The sequence below is a fragment of the Lepus europaeus genome, chromosome 12, assembly GCF_033115175.1.
Source record: "Lepus europaeus isolate LE1 chromosome 12, mLepTim1.pri, whole genome shotgun sequence".
Taxonomy (NCBI): Eukaryota; Metazoa; Chordata; class Mammalia; order Lagomorpha; family Leporidae; genus Lepus; species Lepus europaeus.
In genome coordinates, this window is record NC_084838.1 from 22,510,623 (window position 1) to 22,530,141 (window position 19,519).

General features: G+C 49.1%; 1 protein-coding gene across 2 annotated transcripts; it reads right to left on the bottom strand.

Moving 5' to 3' along the window:
- Nucleotides 1-1,239: 1,239 nt before the first annotated feature.
- GNG10 (G protein subunit gamma 10) lies at nt 1,240-10,405 on the bottom strand. 2 transcript variants are annotated; one of them, XM_062207753.1, is made up of 3 exons: nt 10,286-10,405; nt 3,736-3,867; nt 1,240-2,134 (listed from the first exon to the last, which is right to left on the bottom strand). In XM_062207753.1, the coding sequence occupies exons 1-2, from the start codon at nt 10,364-10,366 to the stop codon at nt 3,742-3,744; spliced, it is 207 nt and encodes a 68-aa protein (XP_062063737.1). In that variant the 5' UTR covers nt 10,367-10,405; the 3' UTR covers nt 1,240-2,134; nt 3,736-3,741. The 2 variants fall into 2 exon arrangements, with proteins under 2 accessions (XP_062063737.1, XP_062063736.1); XM_062207752.1 differs by having other exon boundaries at nt 1,240-2,137.
- Nucleotides 10,406-19,519: the final 9,114 nt, after the last annotated feature.

Here is a 19,519-nt window from a genome sequence, read left to right on the forward strand (position 1 = left end):
CCCATCATCCCAGTGCAACCTGCAGGGCCACTGCCCCCGTGACCCTTGAAGGCTGGGATCGGCCCGAATTAGGCTGATGTGATGCATTTAGAAACAAAAGCCCTTCTGGGGTTCCTAGTGGCGGTTCAAACAGTCCCCCTGTGGTCAGCAGAAAATAAGGCATTCCTCATATCAGTGGGGGCTCAGCCTGGTCTCTCGGGACAGGAGTGCGTCCTGCTGCACTCTGGCTAAAATTTTCTAAGTATTTTAAATTATTTTTTCATCAAAGTGGAAATGGGATATTTATTTCCATCTTGGCCATTTGCCAGAGCAGAAAATGCTTATTTTTCTGTATGTATTTTACATGCAGCCAGCCTCTCAAATCTGACTACAAATTCAAGTATTTCTTTTACTAGACACTCGTGAGCTTCCAGACTGTACAACGGTATAATCCATAACAGATCTCTCCAGAAACATTTACATAATTCATTTTTCTCACCTTACCCTGTGACCTAAGACTTTCAAAGCAATGCTGATGGAGTGGTGATAAGAGGTCCGGGCCTGTTTCTCATAAGCTGAATGCTCCAACAGTTCACCATGTGGTGCGACACTTCCAATCCAGCTCCCTGCTAATGTGCCTGGGAAAGCAGTGGAAGATGGCCAAATGTTTGGGCCCCTGCCACCCATATGGGAGACTCAGAAGAAACTCCTGGCTCCTGGTTTCAGATCAGCCCAACTCCGACCATTGCAGCCATTTGGGAAGTGAACAGGTGGATGAAGACCTCTCTCTCTCTCTTTTCTCTCTCTCTTTTTAAGTCTGCCTTTCAAATAAATACATCTTTTTTTTAAAGGATCTAATACAGCAGATGAAGAGAAAGGTAAGGATACTTGACAGTGACATTTCAGAAAAGACACAAATAGGGGAGCTAGAAAAGGGATCCCCAATGGAAGGGATTCCGATCGCTGAGATCTGGAAGTTCAGTGGCTAGAAGTTAAGAGTGCCTATCTAATAGCTTCTCTTTTCTGTACTCTAATACTAGCTGTGTTCTATAGATAGCTATTTCAAAATGCAAATGTTGCTAGTAATTGGGATGCTTCTTCATATATACATACATCTATTTTTCAGGACATTGTCAAACTTCTAAGGGGATTCAAAACCAAAACTTTCACCTCCCACTTCCAGTACTCAGTCTCACAAGGAGAGAGCAACCCACGAAACCTTAAACAAAATCAGACACAAAATGTTGCTGCCATAGAAAATGACTAATTAAGCAGAAATTTTTATTTCCAAGCTCTTCAAACATTAAAGCACAAAGCATCCTAAAAGTGTCCCGTGTTAACTCAAAGGCACATCATCAGAGTAGAACATGTGTGACGTGAAGAATTAGTTTAGGTTATAATATTTTTACATTACTTTGTTTTTAATCATGTGCAACGCTCTGTGTGTAGGTCACATTTTAAACATTTTTTAAAGGCATTCTTTAAAAGTACAGCTACAACTACAAAGTAAGTGAACTTAACAAGACAAAGATCAAATCTTCTTCATACACAGAAAGGGGCAACCTAATACCCAAGATAACGTTAACCTTGCCAAACAAGTTTGCTATGAAACATCTCCCACGTTTAGTGTTATAAGTGAAACAATTTTCTCCATTAGAAAAATCAAGACATCATTTGATTAGTGAAACCTACTCTGCCCCCGAATTTTATCCTTTCTTATCTTTACTTAGTGGCTGTAAATTCATGAGAAAAGAATTTTATTATGGTATAAAAATCTTACAAATACTCATTTTTTTTTAATAAACAAAAATGTTTTTCTCCCTAAAATGTAAATATCCAGTACATACAACACTTTCCAGGTTTAGAAACACCACTCATTCACTCGCGGAAGGTGTGTGACTTGGTGTATTTGGTGGTAAGGGTTTTGTTTGTCGTGCTATAAAGAACTTCACCATACCAATCAGGCCATTATCACTGAGCTCCCTTATTTGAGCAGAAACACATTCCTTTCTGTGGGACTTTGGTGATGGGCCCAGGCCACAGGGAAGGTCTGAAATGTCTACAAGTTGTTTGGCTGCAGGAAATGTCTTCTAGAGACTTGGAGGCAGTCATTCTTCACTTTGTGCTCGAAGGCATTGCTCGGTGAACTTCTTCCCTGCTGGAAAGAGAATCTGGTTGGTTTTCAGTTGAGTAAGATTCAGTCATGAGATTAACTGTTCATCATCTCACAGGACACTTTAATATTCACCCAGGAGAAAATAACAGAATAAAAAAAGAAATCCAAGCCATACCATGGGATACATGGCACCCATGAAAATGCTCTGTAAAAGAAAAATGCCATGCAAACATGAGAGTAGTATTTTAATGCCCATTTTCCATTAAAAGGTACAACTGTACCTGACAATAGGATTACTTCCGTCTTTTAAATGTGAAAATTTTCCTCTTGGAAATATGTGAGAAAGGACACAAGATGATTGCTTACTATACAAAACCACTTAGAAGACATATGCTCTTAACCTTTTTAAAAAAACAAAATAGTGCAGGGCCGACGCTCTGGCAAAGCAGGTCAAGCAGCCGCCTGGCTGCTGGCACCCGGATCAGAGCACAGCTGCTCTGCTTCCCATCCAGCGTCCTGCTGATGCGCCTGGGAAAGCCGCAGCAGACGGCCTGAGTGGTTGGGCCCCTGCCGCCTATGAAGGAGACCCAGAGTTCCAGGCTCCTGGGTTTGGCCTAGCCCAAGCCCTAGCCGTTGGGGCCTTTGGGGAGTGAACCTGCAGATGGAAGCTCTCTTTGTCTTTCTGTCTCTTCTTTTCTCCCTGTAACTCGTCAGAGAGAAATAAATAAAATAAATCTTAAAAGAAAATAGTGAAAATGTGAATAAGACCTCAATACAAGGCATTTAAACCCATACAATCCAATTTCTAAAATGCCACCAGAGAGGTGTTTTCATTTCAGTTATTTATTTATTTATTGAAAGGCAGAGGTAGACAGTGAGAGAGACAGAGAGAAAGGTCTTCCTTCCGTTGGTTCACCCCCCAAATGGCCGCCACGGCCGGAGCTACGCTGATCCGAAGCCAGGAGCCAGGTGCCTTTCCTGGTCTCCCATGCGGGTGCAGGGCCCAAGCACTTGGGCCATCCTCCACTGCCTTCCCAGGACACAGCAGAGAGCTGGCCTGGAAGAGGGGCAACCGGGACAGGATCCGGCGCCCATATGGGATGCCGGCGCCACAGGTGGAGGATTAACCAAGTGAGCCAGGGCGCCGGCCCCTCATTTCAGTATTTTAAGCTCTTCTAACCCTTGTCATGCTTTCTCTTCGGTAGTTACATTTCTTCCTCCGTTACAACATAGAGATACGTTCTGAAGGTCATCCGGAGAGAAATCACAGCTGGTGGCAGGCACAGTGTCCCCCTCTGGGAGCGCCTTAGTCTCAAGAGCTCCGCCAAGTGGCAAATGACAACTCTGAGATGGCGAAAGAAGAGAGGGTGGGATTCAAGTCACGACACTGCTCCCGGCCCGTTCAGTCACAGAGCTCCAGTACCGAAGGGTATCAGCCGCGCACAAATCAGCGCCGAAGACAACAGACCCTCCCGGTGAGACGCGTGCTGCGGGCGGGGTAGCTACAGACAAGAGGCGCGCATCGGGGAGTCGTACGTTCCGCATGGTAGCTGTGCAGACCTCGGCTGCCCAAATCCTTTGGGAAACCCCGTGATGGACGGTGCCATGGCACCAAGATGACCCAGCGCGACGTTACTTACCGGTGCTCAGAGCAAAGCGCAGGAGCGGGGCTCCCGGAAGGGGTTGCTTCCGGCTGGCACGCCCACCAGCAGCGCGTCCTTGCACGCGTTCTGCATGCAGTACTGCTGGAGTTCGGCGGCCGCCTGGGAGACCTGCAGCGAAGGCACGACAGGGTGACCCGGGGCTCGCGGCCACATCCACCCGTTCTGAAACGGCTCACACCACCTAACAGCAAGAGTGACCTCCACGTCTCTTTGCAGAGTCCGCCAATAACTGAATTCCGAGTGGGAAGATAATGATTTCTATGAACTTCAACTGAGGATTTTCTAAATTTAAATTTCCTATTCAACAAAGGTTAAGAAAAACCTGGATCTTTGATCCATTTATAATACTAGCTTTTGAGACTCAACTGGTAAAGAAAGAGCTCATTCTATTGTTCCCTTTACAAATTTTCAATTACGTAGAGCATGCATGGTAAATATGCTTACCCAGTGAGCAGACTGTTCTAATAGTCACAAGGCTGAGCTGTATTCAGCCTGCTCCGAACACCTGCTAAGTTCTCCCATCACATTTCTGAGTGAGTTTAGCTTACTAATGAGCAATGCAGGTGCAGGCGTTTGCTGTAGGGGTTAAGACGCTGCTTCAGATGTCCGCATCCCATCCCGGACTGCCAGGGTTTGAGCCCCAGCTCCACCTCCGATTCCAGCTTCCTGCTAACGTTAGCACCATGGGAGGCAGCAGTAACGGCCAGCAGTTGGGTCCCTGCCACCCATACGGGAGACCCAGCACTGAGCTCTCAGCTCCTGGCTTCAGCCCAGCCCAGCCATGGCTGCTGCAGGCATTTAGAAGTGAACCAGTGGGTGGGAGGATCTGTCTTAACTGTCTGTCCTTCTCTGCTTTTCAAAACATCAATAAGTGATAAATAAATAAATGCACAGGGCTGGCGCTGTGGCTCAGCGGGTTAACACCCTGGCCCAAAGCACCGGCATCCCATATGGGCACCGGTTCTAGTCCCAGCTGCTCCTCTTCCAATCCAGCTCTCTGCTATGGCCTGGAAAAGCAGTAGAAGATGGCCCAAGTCCTTGAGCCCCTGCACCTGCATGGAAGACCTAGAGGAAGCTCCTGGCTCCTGGCTTCGGATCAGCTCAGCTCTGGCCAACTGGGGAGTGAACCAGTGGATGGAAGACCTCTCTCTCTGTAACTCTGTTTGTCAAATAAATAAAATAAATCTTTTAAAATAAATAAATAAATAAATGCAGCCTAGAGGTACTGGGACTCAAATTCAGCTCCGTCACTGTCTGTGACCTAGGGCAAATCAGGCAACTTTTCGGTACCTGTTTCCACATCCGTGAAACAGACTTAGTACCAGTACCTCCCGCACTGGGCTGAGATGAGGACTAAATGAGTCAACACACATAAAGCACTTACACTGCATTGGTAGCAGATTGAAAACATGGCCACAAAGTTTTACAGCTTCTCCTACCAAAAGGTAGAGTCTACCGACCCAGCCCCTCAATCTGGGCTGGCCTGTGCCTTGCTCTGACCGGTAGAACGTGGCAGAAATGAGGGGCAGGTTCCAAGGTAGCCTCTTTGCAGCTACTTCTCTCGCTGCAGCTGGAATACTCAGATCATCACTGAAGAGCCCAAGCTGTCTACTAGAGGCCCTGTGAGGGAAACCCAGGTCAGCCACCAGGCCCTTGCCGCCAACCACCAGGCACATCAGTGAGGCCATCTGGGACCATCTGGACACCTGCCAGCTGCCTGTCTCATTGCAGATGCAAAGATCAGCAGAACGGTACAGTTGAGCCTAGCTGTGCTGGCGGGAGTTAATGAATGCTCTAACCCACGGAGGTTTTGGGGTGGTTACACAGCAAAAACTGATCCAACATTATCATGCCTTTTCTTCTCATCTTCCATTTGATGACTATTTCTATTTGAAATGTTCCTCACTTCCCATTTTTCTTGCAATGAAAAAATGTTTTATATAGGAACTCACTCATACTGTACAAAAATAACTGTTCCAACTGTTACTCAAGTATTACTATTTGCTTGTGTTAACTTTCTAAGCCTTCAGTACCTGGGAAATTAATTGCTTATGTTACGGTTGCTACCAAGTTCCTGGAGTGCTTTAGGAATTTTGGACATTTACGTAATGTTTATACTATATAAACAAAGAATATTAGCAGAGTAATGTTTAAGCTTACTTTTTGCTTGACAGAAGCTCTTTCACATTAATTATAACTGGAATCACTTGTTACATATAAACTATGAATTCAAGAGTATTAGAGGGTCTGGCATTGTGTAGCTGGTTAAGCTATCACCTGCAATGCCGTCTCACTTCAAGTTCCAGTTGGTCCACTTTTGATCTAGCTCCAAGCTAATGCTCCTGGGAAGGCAGCAGAAGATGGCCTGGGGTCCCAACACCCATGTGGGAGACCTGGATGGAGTTCTGGCTCCTGGCCTCACACTGGCCCAGCCCTGGCTATTGCAGCCATTTGGGGAGTAGCTAGCAGATATCAGATTCTCTATCTCTTTCTCTTCCTCTCACTGGAACTCTTCCTTTCAAATAAATAAATGTTTTTAGAAACAGTAATTAGAACCAATGTGCTCATGCTTACTAGTTCTGCATCGCAGGGAACAGGTGAGCTCCACACACGGGGTGCAGAAGGAGACTGTCTCCCAGGACTCGTGACAAATGAGACTAACTGGAGTCCCCACCTAAAGCCCACGGTCAAACAGTTCATGGAAAGGGACATGCAGAGAAAAGAAGAGTAGAAGTGGTCAGCTTCTCTCTGGCATGATCAAGAGACAGAGACCGTGGACGGGGAGAACACTAGGCCAGACTCGTGCACGCTGTCCGCTGCCACTGGAGTAAGACAATCCCCACCCAGGGCATCTGGCTTTGCCCGTGCCCAGGTTTACCCAGCAAATTCCGAGCAGCTTCTCCAAAGGAGGAATTCTGGAAGGACACCAGGCCTTCCAATCCTGGGAAGGGATGTCCGCCATGACACGCAGGGAATCTGGTGGCCTGGTTTATTTCCAGACAGCATTTCTGTCGGAGCGAAGACATCTCCGGATACGCTCCCCCAGCACTGAGGCCCCAGACGAGGCTGATTCCGTCAGATCCAGAAGGTTGTGACTCTCCAAGTGCTGCTCAGCAAAGCCCTCCAAGCACCCAGACCACACTGCCGTGGGCATCCCCCACCACGTGCATTAGTTCATCGTGGAAATGTGCTCCTCTGACCTTGAGTCATCCCCTAGTCCTCTGGGTTTCAGTTTCATCACCCAAAATGTTTAAAAATTTTATTTGAAAGGTAGAGAGGAGACACACACACACACAAACACACACAGAGAGAGAGAGAGAGAGAGAGAGAGGTAGGGAGGGAGAGAGAGAAGGAGAAAAACAGAGAGGGATTGATCTTCCATAGGCTGGTTCACTCCCTAAATGGCTGCATTGGCCAGGGCTATGCCAGGCCAAAGCCAGGAGCCAGGAGCTTCTTCTGGGTCTCCCACGTGGGTGCAGAAACCCAAGCACTTGGGTCACCTTCTGTTGCCTTCCCAGGCATATTAACAGTGAGCTGGATTGGAAGTAGAGAAGCAAGGTCTTGAACCAGCACCCATGCAGGATGCCAGCATCACAGGCAGAGGCCTAACCTACTACACCACAACACTGGCCCCATAATTACTTATTTTTTAAAAGATTTTATTTATTTGAAAGAGTTACAGAGAGAGCCAGATATATATAGAAAGATCTTCCATCTGCTGGTTCTCTTCCCAAATGGCCACAATGGCAGAAGCTGAGCTGATCTGAAGCCAGGAGCCAGGAGCTTCTTCTGAGTCTCCCACGCGGGTGTAGGGGCCCAAGGATTTGGGCCATCTTCTGATGCTTTCCCAGGTGCATTAGCAGGGAGCTGAATTGGAAGTGGAGCAGCCAGGACTCAAACTGATACCTATATGGGATGCCGGCGCTTCGGGTCAGGACTTTAACCCACTGGGCCACAGCGCCAACCCTCATAGCTACTTTTTAACATTGTATCTTGGGCCCAGCACTGTGGTGTCCTGGTTGCTCCTCTTCCAATCCAGCTCTCTGCTGTGGCCTGGGAAAGCAGTGGAAGATGGTCCAAGTCCTTGGGCCCCTGCACCCGCGTAGGAGACCCAGAAGCTCCTGGCTTCAGATTGGCTCAGCTCCTGCCATTGTGGCCATCTAGGTAAGTAAACCAGCGGATGGTAGACCTCTCTCTCTGTGACTCTACTTCTCAAATAAATAAATAAAATCTTTAAAAAAATATTATATCTTTATTTGAAAAGCACAATGACACACAGAGATCTGCTGGTTCACTCCCCAAATTGCAGAGGAGCTGGGACCTGACTTGGGATGCCAGCGGGGCACCACAATGCTGGCCCCCAGTGATCATTCTTTGAACATAGATAATATCTTCCCTTGTGGCTTCGCAGGGCAGCCAGGCATTGGACTCATTTTCCTTCCACTTCAGGTCCCAAAATCATCTTACAATTTAGCAACCTTCCTTTCAGCTGCCTGACTTCTGCTCAAACAGCTCTCTCTTCCACACCTGCAGCTGCAGCCAACACCTGAAACCCTGCACTCTGACACCTGACACTGCAGGCCCTGCCCCCTGAGCGGTCTCCCCCCATTCAGGTGCCGCTTCCTTTATCCTCTCGTGCTGTGACCTCACTGGCATCACTAGGCCTCACCTCCACCCTGTTTGTTCCCTCCACCACCAGGGACAGGCTGTGTTCCTTCTCTGTCCAGCCTAACTTTAGCCTCTTTCTGGCGAGGCCTGCAAAGTCCTGGCCCTCCAAGTCTACCTCCATCTGTCTAGCACATCCCCTCTGTAAACTCAGCGCGTGGGAAGCCAGTGGATGATGGCCCAGGGACTCAGGCCCCTGCCTCCCAGGTGAGAGACCAGAATGGAGTTCCTGGTCCTGCGGCCATCCGGGGGAGTGAACCAACAGATGGAAGATCAAAATCAATCAATCAATCTCCCCTCTTCTGTCAATCTGCATTTCAAATATGTCAGCATACAAGTCTTTTCTCCCATTCCTAGAAACACGTATCTTTACACATACTCTCAGCTGCTTTATTCCTGTCTCAGCAGGTGCCTCTCCCACCCAAGGGTCCCCAGAGCCTGTACCGTGTCTCCTGTACCTTCAATTCTCCTCCAGCTAAAACTATAGGTCCTTCTTCTCTTCACCTAAAACTATAGGTCCTTCTTTTCGATCCAAAATATGACTTTTCATTTCCAAAATTAAAAACAATAATAGCTGTATCCTCTTTAAAGGAAAAGCCGCATTGGGGGTGGGGGTGGTGTTTAAGCGAAACCAAAAACTGAAAACCCGCCCTATTATAATCCAGATTCTGCTTCTGTGGCTCCACGTCCCTAAACCCGCTCTGCATTCTAGAACCCTCTCCTATCCCTCTGCCTTGTTTTATAATCTTCAGGCCACTCGTTACCTGAAATCAGTTTTTTACAGATTGGTTGGTCTGTTTGCAGCTTATCTCCCCCACTACAATCCCCTGCTCCCTAGAATCCCGGCAGGCAGAGAAGGAAGGGGCACCCCAAAGGCACAGCAGCGTCCCTTCTCACACACGTTCTGCACGCAAGGCTTTAAGGCCTAAACAGTGACCCTACAGGCACTTTTTGGTCAACGGACTAGACCGTGAAGCTGTTGACAATGCCCCCGATTTTAAAGAAACCTTCATTTATGTTCATCTACTTGAAAAGCAGGGTTGGGGTGGGAGACCCCGAGCCTCCATCCACTGGTTCACTCCGGCAACAGCCGTAACCGGGCCCGGCCAAGCCCGAAGCCTGGCACTCCATCTTGCTCTCCCAGGTGGATGGCAGGAACCCAGCCACTGGAGCCATCATGCAGGCTGCCTGGGCAGCAGGACAGACGCGAGAAGCAGGCGTCCCCAGGCCCGCCGGGCCACAGGCCTGCGCCCTGCACAGCCCCCCCTCTGTGACTGTCCCTCCTCCCTGGCCTCGGTGGCCTTGCTGTCTCAGGAAACCTGTTCCTTCGCCACGGATGTGGCCGGTCCCTGGGTGCTCGCGCTGGTCTCTGCTCTTCATATAACGCACACCTTCCACTCCCGTCCATGTCAAAGACCTCGTTCAGCCTTGGGCAGCGCCAGACCCGGCACTGCCCTCACCCTGTCCACAAAGCCGCCCCCTGGCCTGCCACGTGAGGCCACGGCAGCGCCATCGCTCCGTGACCAGGCCAGCAACCCGAGCATCCTCCTCCTCCTCCTCCCCGCCGCTCTCGCCCCTCGGCCACCGAGTCCTGTCCACTCGGGGGCCTTTTCAGCTCTGGACTCCTCGCTCCGGCCCCTCCAGGCCGCCTCCCAGTCACTGTCCACGCAGTCACACCCAGGGCGAGCTTCCAGGAGTGGGAACGCCCCCGCGGCACTGGGTCCCGGGCCAGGCCCGCGAGTCGGGCCCCTCCGCTGGGCCCACCAGGCCCGGCCTCCCCGCCGCCCCGCGGCCCGCCCGGCCCGCGCCGCCTCCCCGCCGCGCGCCCGTGCCCGGAAAGCGCGCTCCCGCGGGCCCGCACCTTGATCCTCTCCACCCCGGCCTCGAGCTTGAGCTGCTCCACCACGCGCTGCAGGGCGCTCACGCTGGCCCCGGAAGACATGGCGGCGGCGCTGGGCTCCGGCGGCGGCTGAGCGGGGCCGGGCCGGGCCGCGAGCTGGGCGCCGCCCCGGGGCGGGGTAGCAGCGGCGCCCGCCCCGCCGCCCGAGTCCGCCGGGAGCCGCCAGCCAGCGACACTTCGGGGTCCGGAGCTGACTGCGACGTGTTGGACTCTGCGTGCCGAGGAGAGCTCAAGGGCCGCCTCTCCCACGCCTGCAAGCCGAGGCGGGGGCCGCCAGGACGCCCCTCGGAGAACCGTGAGCTGGAGCCAGGGTGCGAATTCCGGGTGAGGACGACAAGGATGGCCTTGTGACGGCACCAGTGGTTTCTGTGCGGCTGCACTTTCTCGGGTGTCCGGTGCACATTCCTTTGACACACCAGCTCGTTAATTTATGGAAGGTTTCCTTGTCCCGCCCCCCCAGCCACCCAGACCACACATAATGTGCCTCAGCTGTCTTCATCCTTGCACACCATTGATCGTCAGAACCCACCTGAGTAATTAATACACAAAGGCTAGACACAGAGCTTGTACATCTGTGAAGTCCAGGGACGTTAGCACACCGGATCACCCAAATAGCAGTGTCAGGGGCTAAGTGCTGGTCTCCTTCAAAGAAACAGATTTATTTATTTATTACCATTACAGAGAGAATGTTCCATCCTCCGGTTCACTTTGCCAACAGCTGCAAGGGAGCCAGGAACCTACAACTCCATCTGGGTCTCCCACATGGGAGGCAGGAGCCCAAGCACTCGCTCCATCTTGCACTGCCTTCCCACGCTCATTAGCAGGGAGCTGGGTCAGAAACAGAGCAGCCGGGACTTGAACTGGTGCTGCCCTGGCCAGCCCTGGCCTCTCTCTCTCTCTCTCTTCAGTGGGAGACAGAGCCACTCCAGCGCCATGGAGGAAGGCTCTGCACATTGATCGCCCAGGCTGAGCAAACCCAGGAGCAAGAGCATCTCTTTCCATTGTTCCAGCAGAAATCCCCCTAATGGCGCTCCCTGGCTTGGATGGAGCCATGGGACTGCCCCCGGAACCAACCACATATTGAAGGCAAGGATGGGTGCAGTTGGAAAGCTGATTAGCTGTGCCTGGCCTAGAGCAGGCTGAGGGGTCAGGTCTGCCCAAGGCTCACCACAGGGACTCCCCACGCAAGGCCCCAGGCACTCGCCCACCCCCTCCCCACCCACACCCCAACCACTGCCTCTGCAGAGTGAACCACCCAGGCCAAGGTCACACCCCTCCCAGTGTCAGCCCTCACCCCTGCCTCAAATTCCCACAGCACTGAAGGATCACCCCAGCTCCAGGAGCTCCCGCAGGGATCATCTGGAAGGGCACCTGCCTCGCATCTCCTCCCCCTGCCGAACCTCCCACAGCTGTTGGATTCAGGACTCTCCAGTGTTTTTGTGCAGGAAGATCTCCAGCTGTGGGGAACACAAACTAAGACACAGACCAGAGCAGGAAGAGTCCCCAAGGGCAAAATCAGGATGCTGACCACAGAAGGCAGCAAGGGGCAGGGTTTGTTGTTGTTGTTGTTTTCAAAACCCATCTGTAATGGCTGCACGGTATTCCACTGCAGCTGGGGCATTTATCTCCTACCCTACTGTCTCACATCACTATGATCTTAAATGCACAGCTTAAGACATAGCTGGTACATTTCCTTAGAATCCATTCCTGAAAGTGGAAGTGATGCCTGAGAGCGCATTAACAGTTTTGTTACAGTATCCTCCAGAGGGTGGTAGCAACTGATTTGCTGTCAGTCTGGAAGGCTATTAAAACTGCCTATTTCTGTGCACTTCCCAACTCCACACTGTGGTTCTTTACCAATGTGACAGATGAAAAATGGTACCTTCAGTTTTTCAAATGTCTGCACTGAGACAGGCGTCACAGCACAGGACAGCAGGGTGAGCCACCACTTGGAACACAGGCATCCCAAATGAGAATGCTTGCTGGTTCCAGTCCAGGCTGCTCCACTTCCAATCCAGCTTCCTGCTAATGCATCCTAGGAGGCGGCACATGGTGGCCTAAGAATTGGGTCCCTGCCACCCACGTGGGAGACCCAGATGGAGTTCTAGGCTTCTGGCTTTGGCCTGGCTCAGCCCTGGCTGTCCTGGGCATTTGGGGAGTGAACCAGCCAGCAGACAGAAGATTCAATCTCTCTCTGTGTTGTCCTGCCTTTCAGATAACACTCGTGAAATCTCCCTTTAAAAAGCTTAGCATCTTAACAGTTAAGGCTGAACACCACCTCCGTTCACTCTGTGAGCCAGGTGTCCCGGCCTTCGGGGTGGTAAAGAGCTGTTCTCCAGCGACAAGGGCAGACCTGCACTTCCGAAGGCCTCTCCGGCAGCAAGCTGCCTCTCCAAGAACTCAGCATGGATTCTGGTGAGGAGCTGGAAGCACACGCAGGAAACACTGCTAGAGAAGTAGGACCAAAGAGAATAGCTGTGTGTTGAAAAGATCTGGCAAAGCGCTCAGGGCCAGGACACAGACTAGGGAGATGAAGAAAGGCTCCTTGTCAATGGTGAAACTGGGATCTGAAAACACATGTCTGGCAGGCGACCAGAACAAAGGGAAGAATGCTCCAGTGTGGAAGAGAGCCAGCGGCCACGCACACGTGTGTAGCAAATAAATTAAAAGACAGGGCTGGGGCCGGCGCTGTGGCACAGTGGGTTAATGTCCTGGTCTGAAGTGCCAGCAACCCATATGGTGCCGGTTCGAGACCTGGCTGCTCCATTTCTGATCCACCTCTCTGCTATGGCCTGGGATAGCAGTACAAGATGGCTCCCAAGTCCTTCGGCCCCTGCAACCACGTGGGAGACCTGGAAGAAGCTCCTGGCTCCTGACTTTGGATCGGCGCAGCTCCGGCTATTGTAGCCAATTGGGGAGTGAACCATCGGATGGAAGAACTCTCTCTCTCTGCCTCTCTCTGTGTAACTCCTACTTTCAAATAAATAAATAAATCTTTAAAAAAAAAAAAGGCTCTAGTGAATCTTAGGAAATACAAGGGAACATCAAAAACTGTGGAAAACAATTAAAAGATGTTTATTTTTATACAAAAATATTTTTCAACAAATTCCCAATCTTTTTCATAATACACATTTTCCATTAACTTTTTGAAGGCCTGTCATCTAAAGCTGCTAAAGACAGAAGTCATGGAAAACCTCAAAAAAGGGAAAAAAAAAAAAAAAAAAACCTTGTAGCTACAGTGGGACAGCCACATGGTCAGACACTTCAGGAATATTCAACTGGGATGAAAAGGCTAAAGCTACTGAAGCTGGGGTGAGACTAGGATTCCTGGTGGAAGGAGGAGCGGCTAGGCCTGTGATGGCAGGAATGGGGCCAAGGACAAATGCAGACTGTGGCTGGCATCGGGCTGCAGCAGGTTAAGCCACCACCTCTGACACCAGTACCCCATTGGCACCTTGACTAGAGTCCTGTCCATACCACTCTGGTATAGCTCCCCGCTAATGCACCTGGGGAGGCAAGGGAAGATGGCCCAAATACTGGTCATTGTGGCCACCTGGGAAATGTACCAGGAGATGCAAGATTCTGTCCTTCCATCTGTCACTTTGCCTATAAATCTTTTTTGTTGTTGTTGTTTTTGTTTTTGACAGGCAGAGTGGATAATGAGAGAGAGAGACAGAGAGCAAGGTCTTCCTTTTTGCCGTTGGTTCACCCTCCAATGGCCGCTGCGGCCGGTGCACCGCGCTGATCCGAAGTCAGGAGCCAGGTGCTTCTCCTGGTCTCCCATGCGGGTGCAGGGCCCAAGCACTTGGGCCATCCTCCACTGCACTCCCGGGCCACAGCAGAGAGCTGGCCTGGAAGAGGGGCAACTGGGACAGGATCGGTGCCCCGACCGGGACTAGAACCCGGTGTGCCGGCGCCGCAAGGCGGAGGATTAGCCTGTTAAGCCACGGCGCCGGCGCCTATAAATCTTTAAAAAACAAACAAACAAAAACAAAAACAAGATTAAATCCATAGTTCCCTGTGGTGGTTGTGCGATGCACAGCAAGGGTAACCAAAGGCTCTGAGGCAGAGGCCAGAACCAGTGCCAATCAGAGATGAGGAGTGGGAAACGGTGAGCCTGGGTTAGGAGACACTCAGTCTTCAACGGGACCGTTACCCACGTGCCCTGGAGGCACAGAAAAGGCCTGCCCGCCAACATGTTAACACAGAGCTGATGTCATGAGAGGCTCTCACAACCATCACAGAGGGAACCCACTTCAAGGGCGCACAGAAGGAAACAACTCTGTGTGGGCCCACAGAGAAACCCCGAGGCGCCGGCTCTCAGGCACTGAAGGGAGGCGAGGCCTGGGGAGCACACTTACACTACTTCTAAAATTAGACTCTACCTGTCCTTTTTAAGCTAAAAACTGACATGTGGGGCTGGCGCTGTGGCGTAGCAAGTAAAGCTGCTGCCTGCAGTGCCGGCATCCCATATGGGCGCAGTTCAAGTCCCGGCTGCTCCACTTCCAATCCAGCTCTCTGCTGTGGCCTGGGAAAGCAGTGGAAGATGGCCCAAGTCCTTGGGCCCCAGCACCCACGTGAGAAGACCCGAAGGAAGCTCCTGGCTTCAGATTGGCCCAGCTCCGGCTGTTGCGACCAATTGGGGAATGAACCAGTGGATGGAAGACCTCTCTCTTCTCTCTCTCTCTGCCTCTCCTTCTCTCTGTGTGTAACTCTGACTTTCAAATAAATAAATAAATCTTTTTAAAAAAAGAGAGAGAGAATTAAGAAGCTGTAGCAGGTTAAACTGCTGTGTGCTGACATCCCATATGAGTACCAGTTCGAGTCTCGGCTGCTCCACTTCCAATCCAGCTCTTGGCTTATGGCCTGGGAAAGTAGAAGATGGCCCAAGCCTTTGGGCCCCTGAACCCATGTGGGAGACCCAGATGAAGCTCCTGACTCCTGTCTTCAGCCTGGCCCAGCCCTGGCCATTGTGGCCATCTGGGGAGTGAACCAGCAGATGTAAGATCTCTGTCTCTCCCTCTAATTCTGATTTTCAAATAAATAAATCTTTAAAAAAAATTTCAGAAGCTGTTTAAAGCTTGTAACTAATTATGTAGGGTTTTAAAAAAAAAAAAAATTCTATTTATGCCCGGCATTGCGGCTCACTAGGCTAATCCTCTGCCTGTGGCGCCGGCACACCAGGTTTAAGTCGGGGCGCCGGATTCTGTCTCGGTCGCTCCTCTTCCAGTCCAGCTCTCTGCTGTGGCCCTGGAGTGCGGTGGAGGATGGCCCAAGTGCTTGGGCCCTGCACCTGTGTGGGAGACCAGGAGAAGCACCTGACTCCTGGCTTCGGATCGGCACGGTGCGCCGGTCACAGTGCGCCGGCTGCAGCAGCCATTGGGGGGTGAACCAACGGCAAAAGGAAGACCTTTCTCTCTGTCTCTCTCTCACTGTCCACTCTGCCTGTCAAAAAAAAAGAAGAAAAAAAAAAAGATTTTATTTATTTCTTTTAAAGTCAGCGTTACATAGAGAAGGACAGGCAGAAAGAGAAAGAGAGAGAGATTATGTAGGGTTTAAAAAAAAATTATTTGAAGAGCAAAGTGACAGAGACAGCGAGATCTTCCATCTGCTGGTTCACTCTCCAAATGGCCACAATGGTTGGGGCTAGGCTAAGCCAAAGCCGGTACTTCTATCTGGGTCTCCCATGTGGGTGGCAGGAGCTCAAGTACTGAAGCCATATCCACTGCTTTCCCTGGCCCACTAGCAAGAAGCTGGATCAGAACTGGGGCAGTCAGGACGCCAACCAGTGTCATGATATGGAATGCTGGCATCACAAGCAGCAGCTTAACCTGCTATGCCACAATGCCGGCCATCAATTATCTAGGTTTCTAAATACCGTGCCAGTTCTCAGCTGCAGGCAATCTATATACTTTGGACCTTAAGCCCTTGTGAATTAGGCAGATTTAGATTATAAAGTTTTAAATCCTGATTATCTAGATTATCATCAGAGATGAGGAAGCCACGAGGTTACATAATGTATTTAGCAAATCTTAGTACTTCTTAAGTTTTAAATTTGGCCTTACCCCACATTTAGATGTGAAGGGCATAGCATTTTGCAAAAAAATAAAAAAAAATTATAATTTATGTATAATTTGTTCACATAACTGGCTTGTATCAATACCAATACTTATTAACTGATCTCAAATGCACAATTATAAATTCAACAGAGACCATGTTTGATTTAATGTCTTAAAGTAGCTAGATCTTATTTATTTAAACTAATAGCCATTTTTCTCTCATTTCCACAGAACTTTGTTTGTAGCCAGCAGTCTGATTCTTAGTACTAGATGAGTGTTAGCTTAGCAAATCTGCTTCCATTCAAACAAAACACCTTAAGGTCTGGGTGTTAAAAGTTTACTGTCCTGATATTTCTATAGAGGTCCTGTGACCTAAATAGTTCTGCATTTGTATTGAGTTTTATTTTGATATCTAACCGGATTCCTAATCATAGCCCATAAGAAGGAATGTGACTTCAATATTGGACTTCACTGATATACTCAAGTATCTGCAATTTTTTTTTTTTCCTTTAAATCATAGCCACATGGTAAATTTTCTGTTTTGTTAAGCTTCTCTTTTATTGATGGGCATGCAGTGGGTATTTCTTGGAAATGGCCAAATTTTTATTAAAATATTTCTGAAAGAAAAAAAAAGTTTACTGTCCTAGGGACTGGCACTCTGGCTTGCCTGCAGCACCAGCATCCCATATGTGCACTGGTTTGAGTCCTGGCTGCTCCACTTCCAATCCAGCTCCCTGCTGTTGTGCCTGGGAGGACAACAGAGGATTGCCCAACTCCTTGGGCCCTTGCACCCTCGAAGGAGATCCAGAAGAGGCTCCTGGTTCCTGGCTTTGGCCTGGCTCAGCTCCAACCATTGCAGCCATTTGGGGAGTGAACAGGTGGATAGAAGATCTCTGTCTCTCTGTGACTCTTTCAAATTAATAAATAACTCTAAAAAAAAAAAAAGTTTACTGTCGTTTGAGGTATGTGTATATATATATATATTTATATATGAATATATAGAGATAGATTTTCTAAATGAATGGTACCAAAAATAGCTAATTATCCAAACTTAACTTTTTTCAGGTAGCATGTGAAGACTCCTATATAGCAAATACCGTGTCTAAGATCATAGGCTCTCTAATCGACGTGCTGTGAAACTGCAAACCAGTGGGGAAAGGGCTAGCAATGGAGTCTGTTATGAGGATACTGGACATGAATAAATCTTGAAGACCTCAATTATGTGATGTGATGATCACCACAGGGCAACCATCAGCCACTCTCTGTAAATCCTTGAATACCAACCAAAAACAAAAATAGCTGTAACTCTAAAATAAACATGAGAAAAATTTTCTAAACTACAAGAATCATGGGATTCTCAACTCAGATTCTCCCCCAAGTGCTTCTAAAATGGAGCAGATTTTATTTTACTGGTGGGGGACGGGCAGACAACAGAAATAGTAAAAATACTCAGAGTACGTGAACGGTACTTAAGCAGCGGCCCCCTTCCTTTGCTGTAGGATGTTGAAGTCAAGTTTGTTGAGGGCAGAGAACAGAAGAGGCACAGCCCTGTTAGGGAGAGTCCATTCGTCTTGACTCATGCACTGAGCACAACTCCAAAAGATGGACCAAACACTACCAAGTGAGCAGGCTGCCGGGAACAATCCCAAACAGGAGATTTCTAGAAAGACAGCAAGAAATATTAAGTAATCGAGCATTTACACAAAAGACTATCCAAAGACAGGTCGTTTTCATCAGCCAGTCTTTATGAATGCTATTACAGTCTGCCCTATTTCCTCATCAGTAGGTAAAAAACACAGGCAGCCAGAAACTGCTTTGAAACTTTACTTAAAAGAGGGGCATGGCACCTGTTTCTTTTTGTTCTCCTAATGCAGGGCACAGACTTCCCCTCTTAGATGGGCAGTGCCACTGTGCATTAACTACTCAAAGATGGATGATGCCACAGCCGCCCACCACAACCTTGGAAGGCATTTATCTGTGCTTAACAGTCGGGCAAACTGAGGCTGGCAAGACAGCTGCCTGTATTTCCACTCTCCTAAAATACAAAGGATGCACCTGTCACTTTCACCTTAAGTTTAGAGAAATACAAGTGCATTTCAGAATTTTAGGGCTGCAAAAGGGTCATACTCATAATCTAGGCAAACTCCATCCTTATTTTAAAAATGTTTATTTATTTTCATTTATTTGAAAGGCACAGAGAGAGAAAGAAAGGCAGACAGATCTCCCATCAACTGGTTCACTCTACAAATGCCTCAACAGCCAGGCTGGGCCCGGTTGAAGCCAGCAGCTGAGAACTCAATGCACTCTCGTGCTGGCAGACACCCAACTAACTGAGCCATTACCACCAGCTGCCTCCCATGGTGGACGGTAGCAGGAACCAAGAATTAGAAGTGGAGACAGGACTCAAACCCAGGCCCTCTGAAAGGGAATGTGTGTCCCAAATGTCCCAACTGCTATGCCAAATGCCCATTTTTATAACTGAGGCAAATGAGGCCCTCACTCACAGACAGAATGGCCTCAGGTCTTTGGCTAGATCGGCAAGGATGGAACTCTGCCCTCCTGCCTCCTTCCAGTCCATGGGCTGGACTTGTGAGAACTAGCTTACTTCCAGAAGAAACACATTCCACACCCATATTCTACACTGTACTCGCTTTTTAAAACTACACAATGCAAAAGCAGTATGTTCAATTTTAATTAAAATGCCATAACAACAAACTTACAATATATTGCAACCATTTTATTCCTATGAGGCAATGGGATAAATCCTGTAACAGGGGCATTGGATACTTCGGTGCAGTAGCATGCTTGATTCAGTCAAATTATGTGTCATTCACTGTCCCTCCTACACACATAAAAACACTTACATTTCATTGGTTGACAGAACAGCACACAGCCATGCATCTCTTCTTCCTGGTTAAAATGCATGTAGATGCTCTCATGTACAAGAAACTTTGCACCACTCAAGGACTTCATTGTTTCATGAACAACTTTTCAGTACACAGTTTGTGCCCTGCCATTTTTTGTAACTGAAGGGAAAGAGCATGTGTCAGAGAGAGGCAGACAGGGAGCGATACTGTGGTACAAAAGACCTTTTTACAAGGTCCTTTCTGGAGAAATGTTTGAGAATACCATTGCA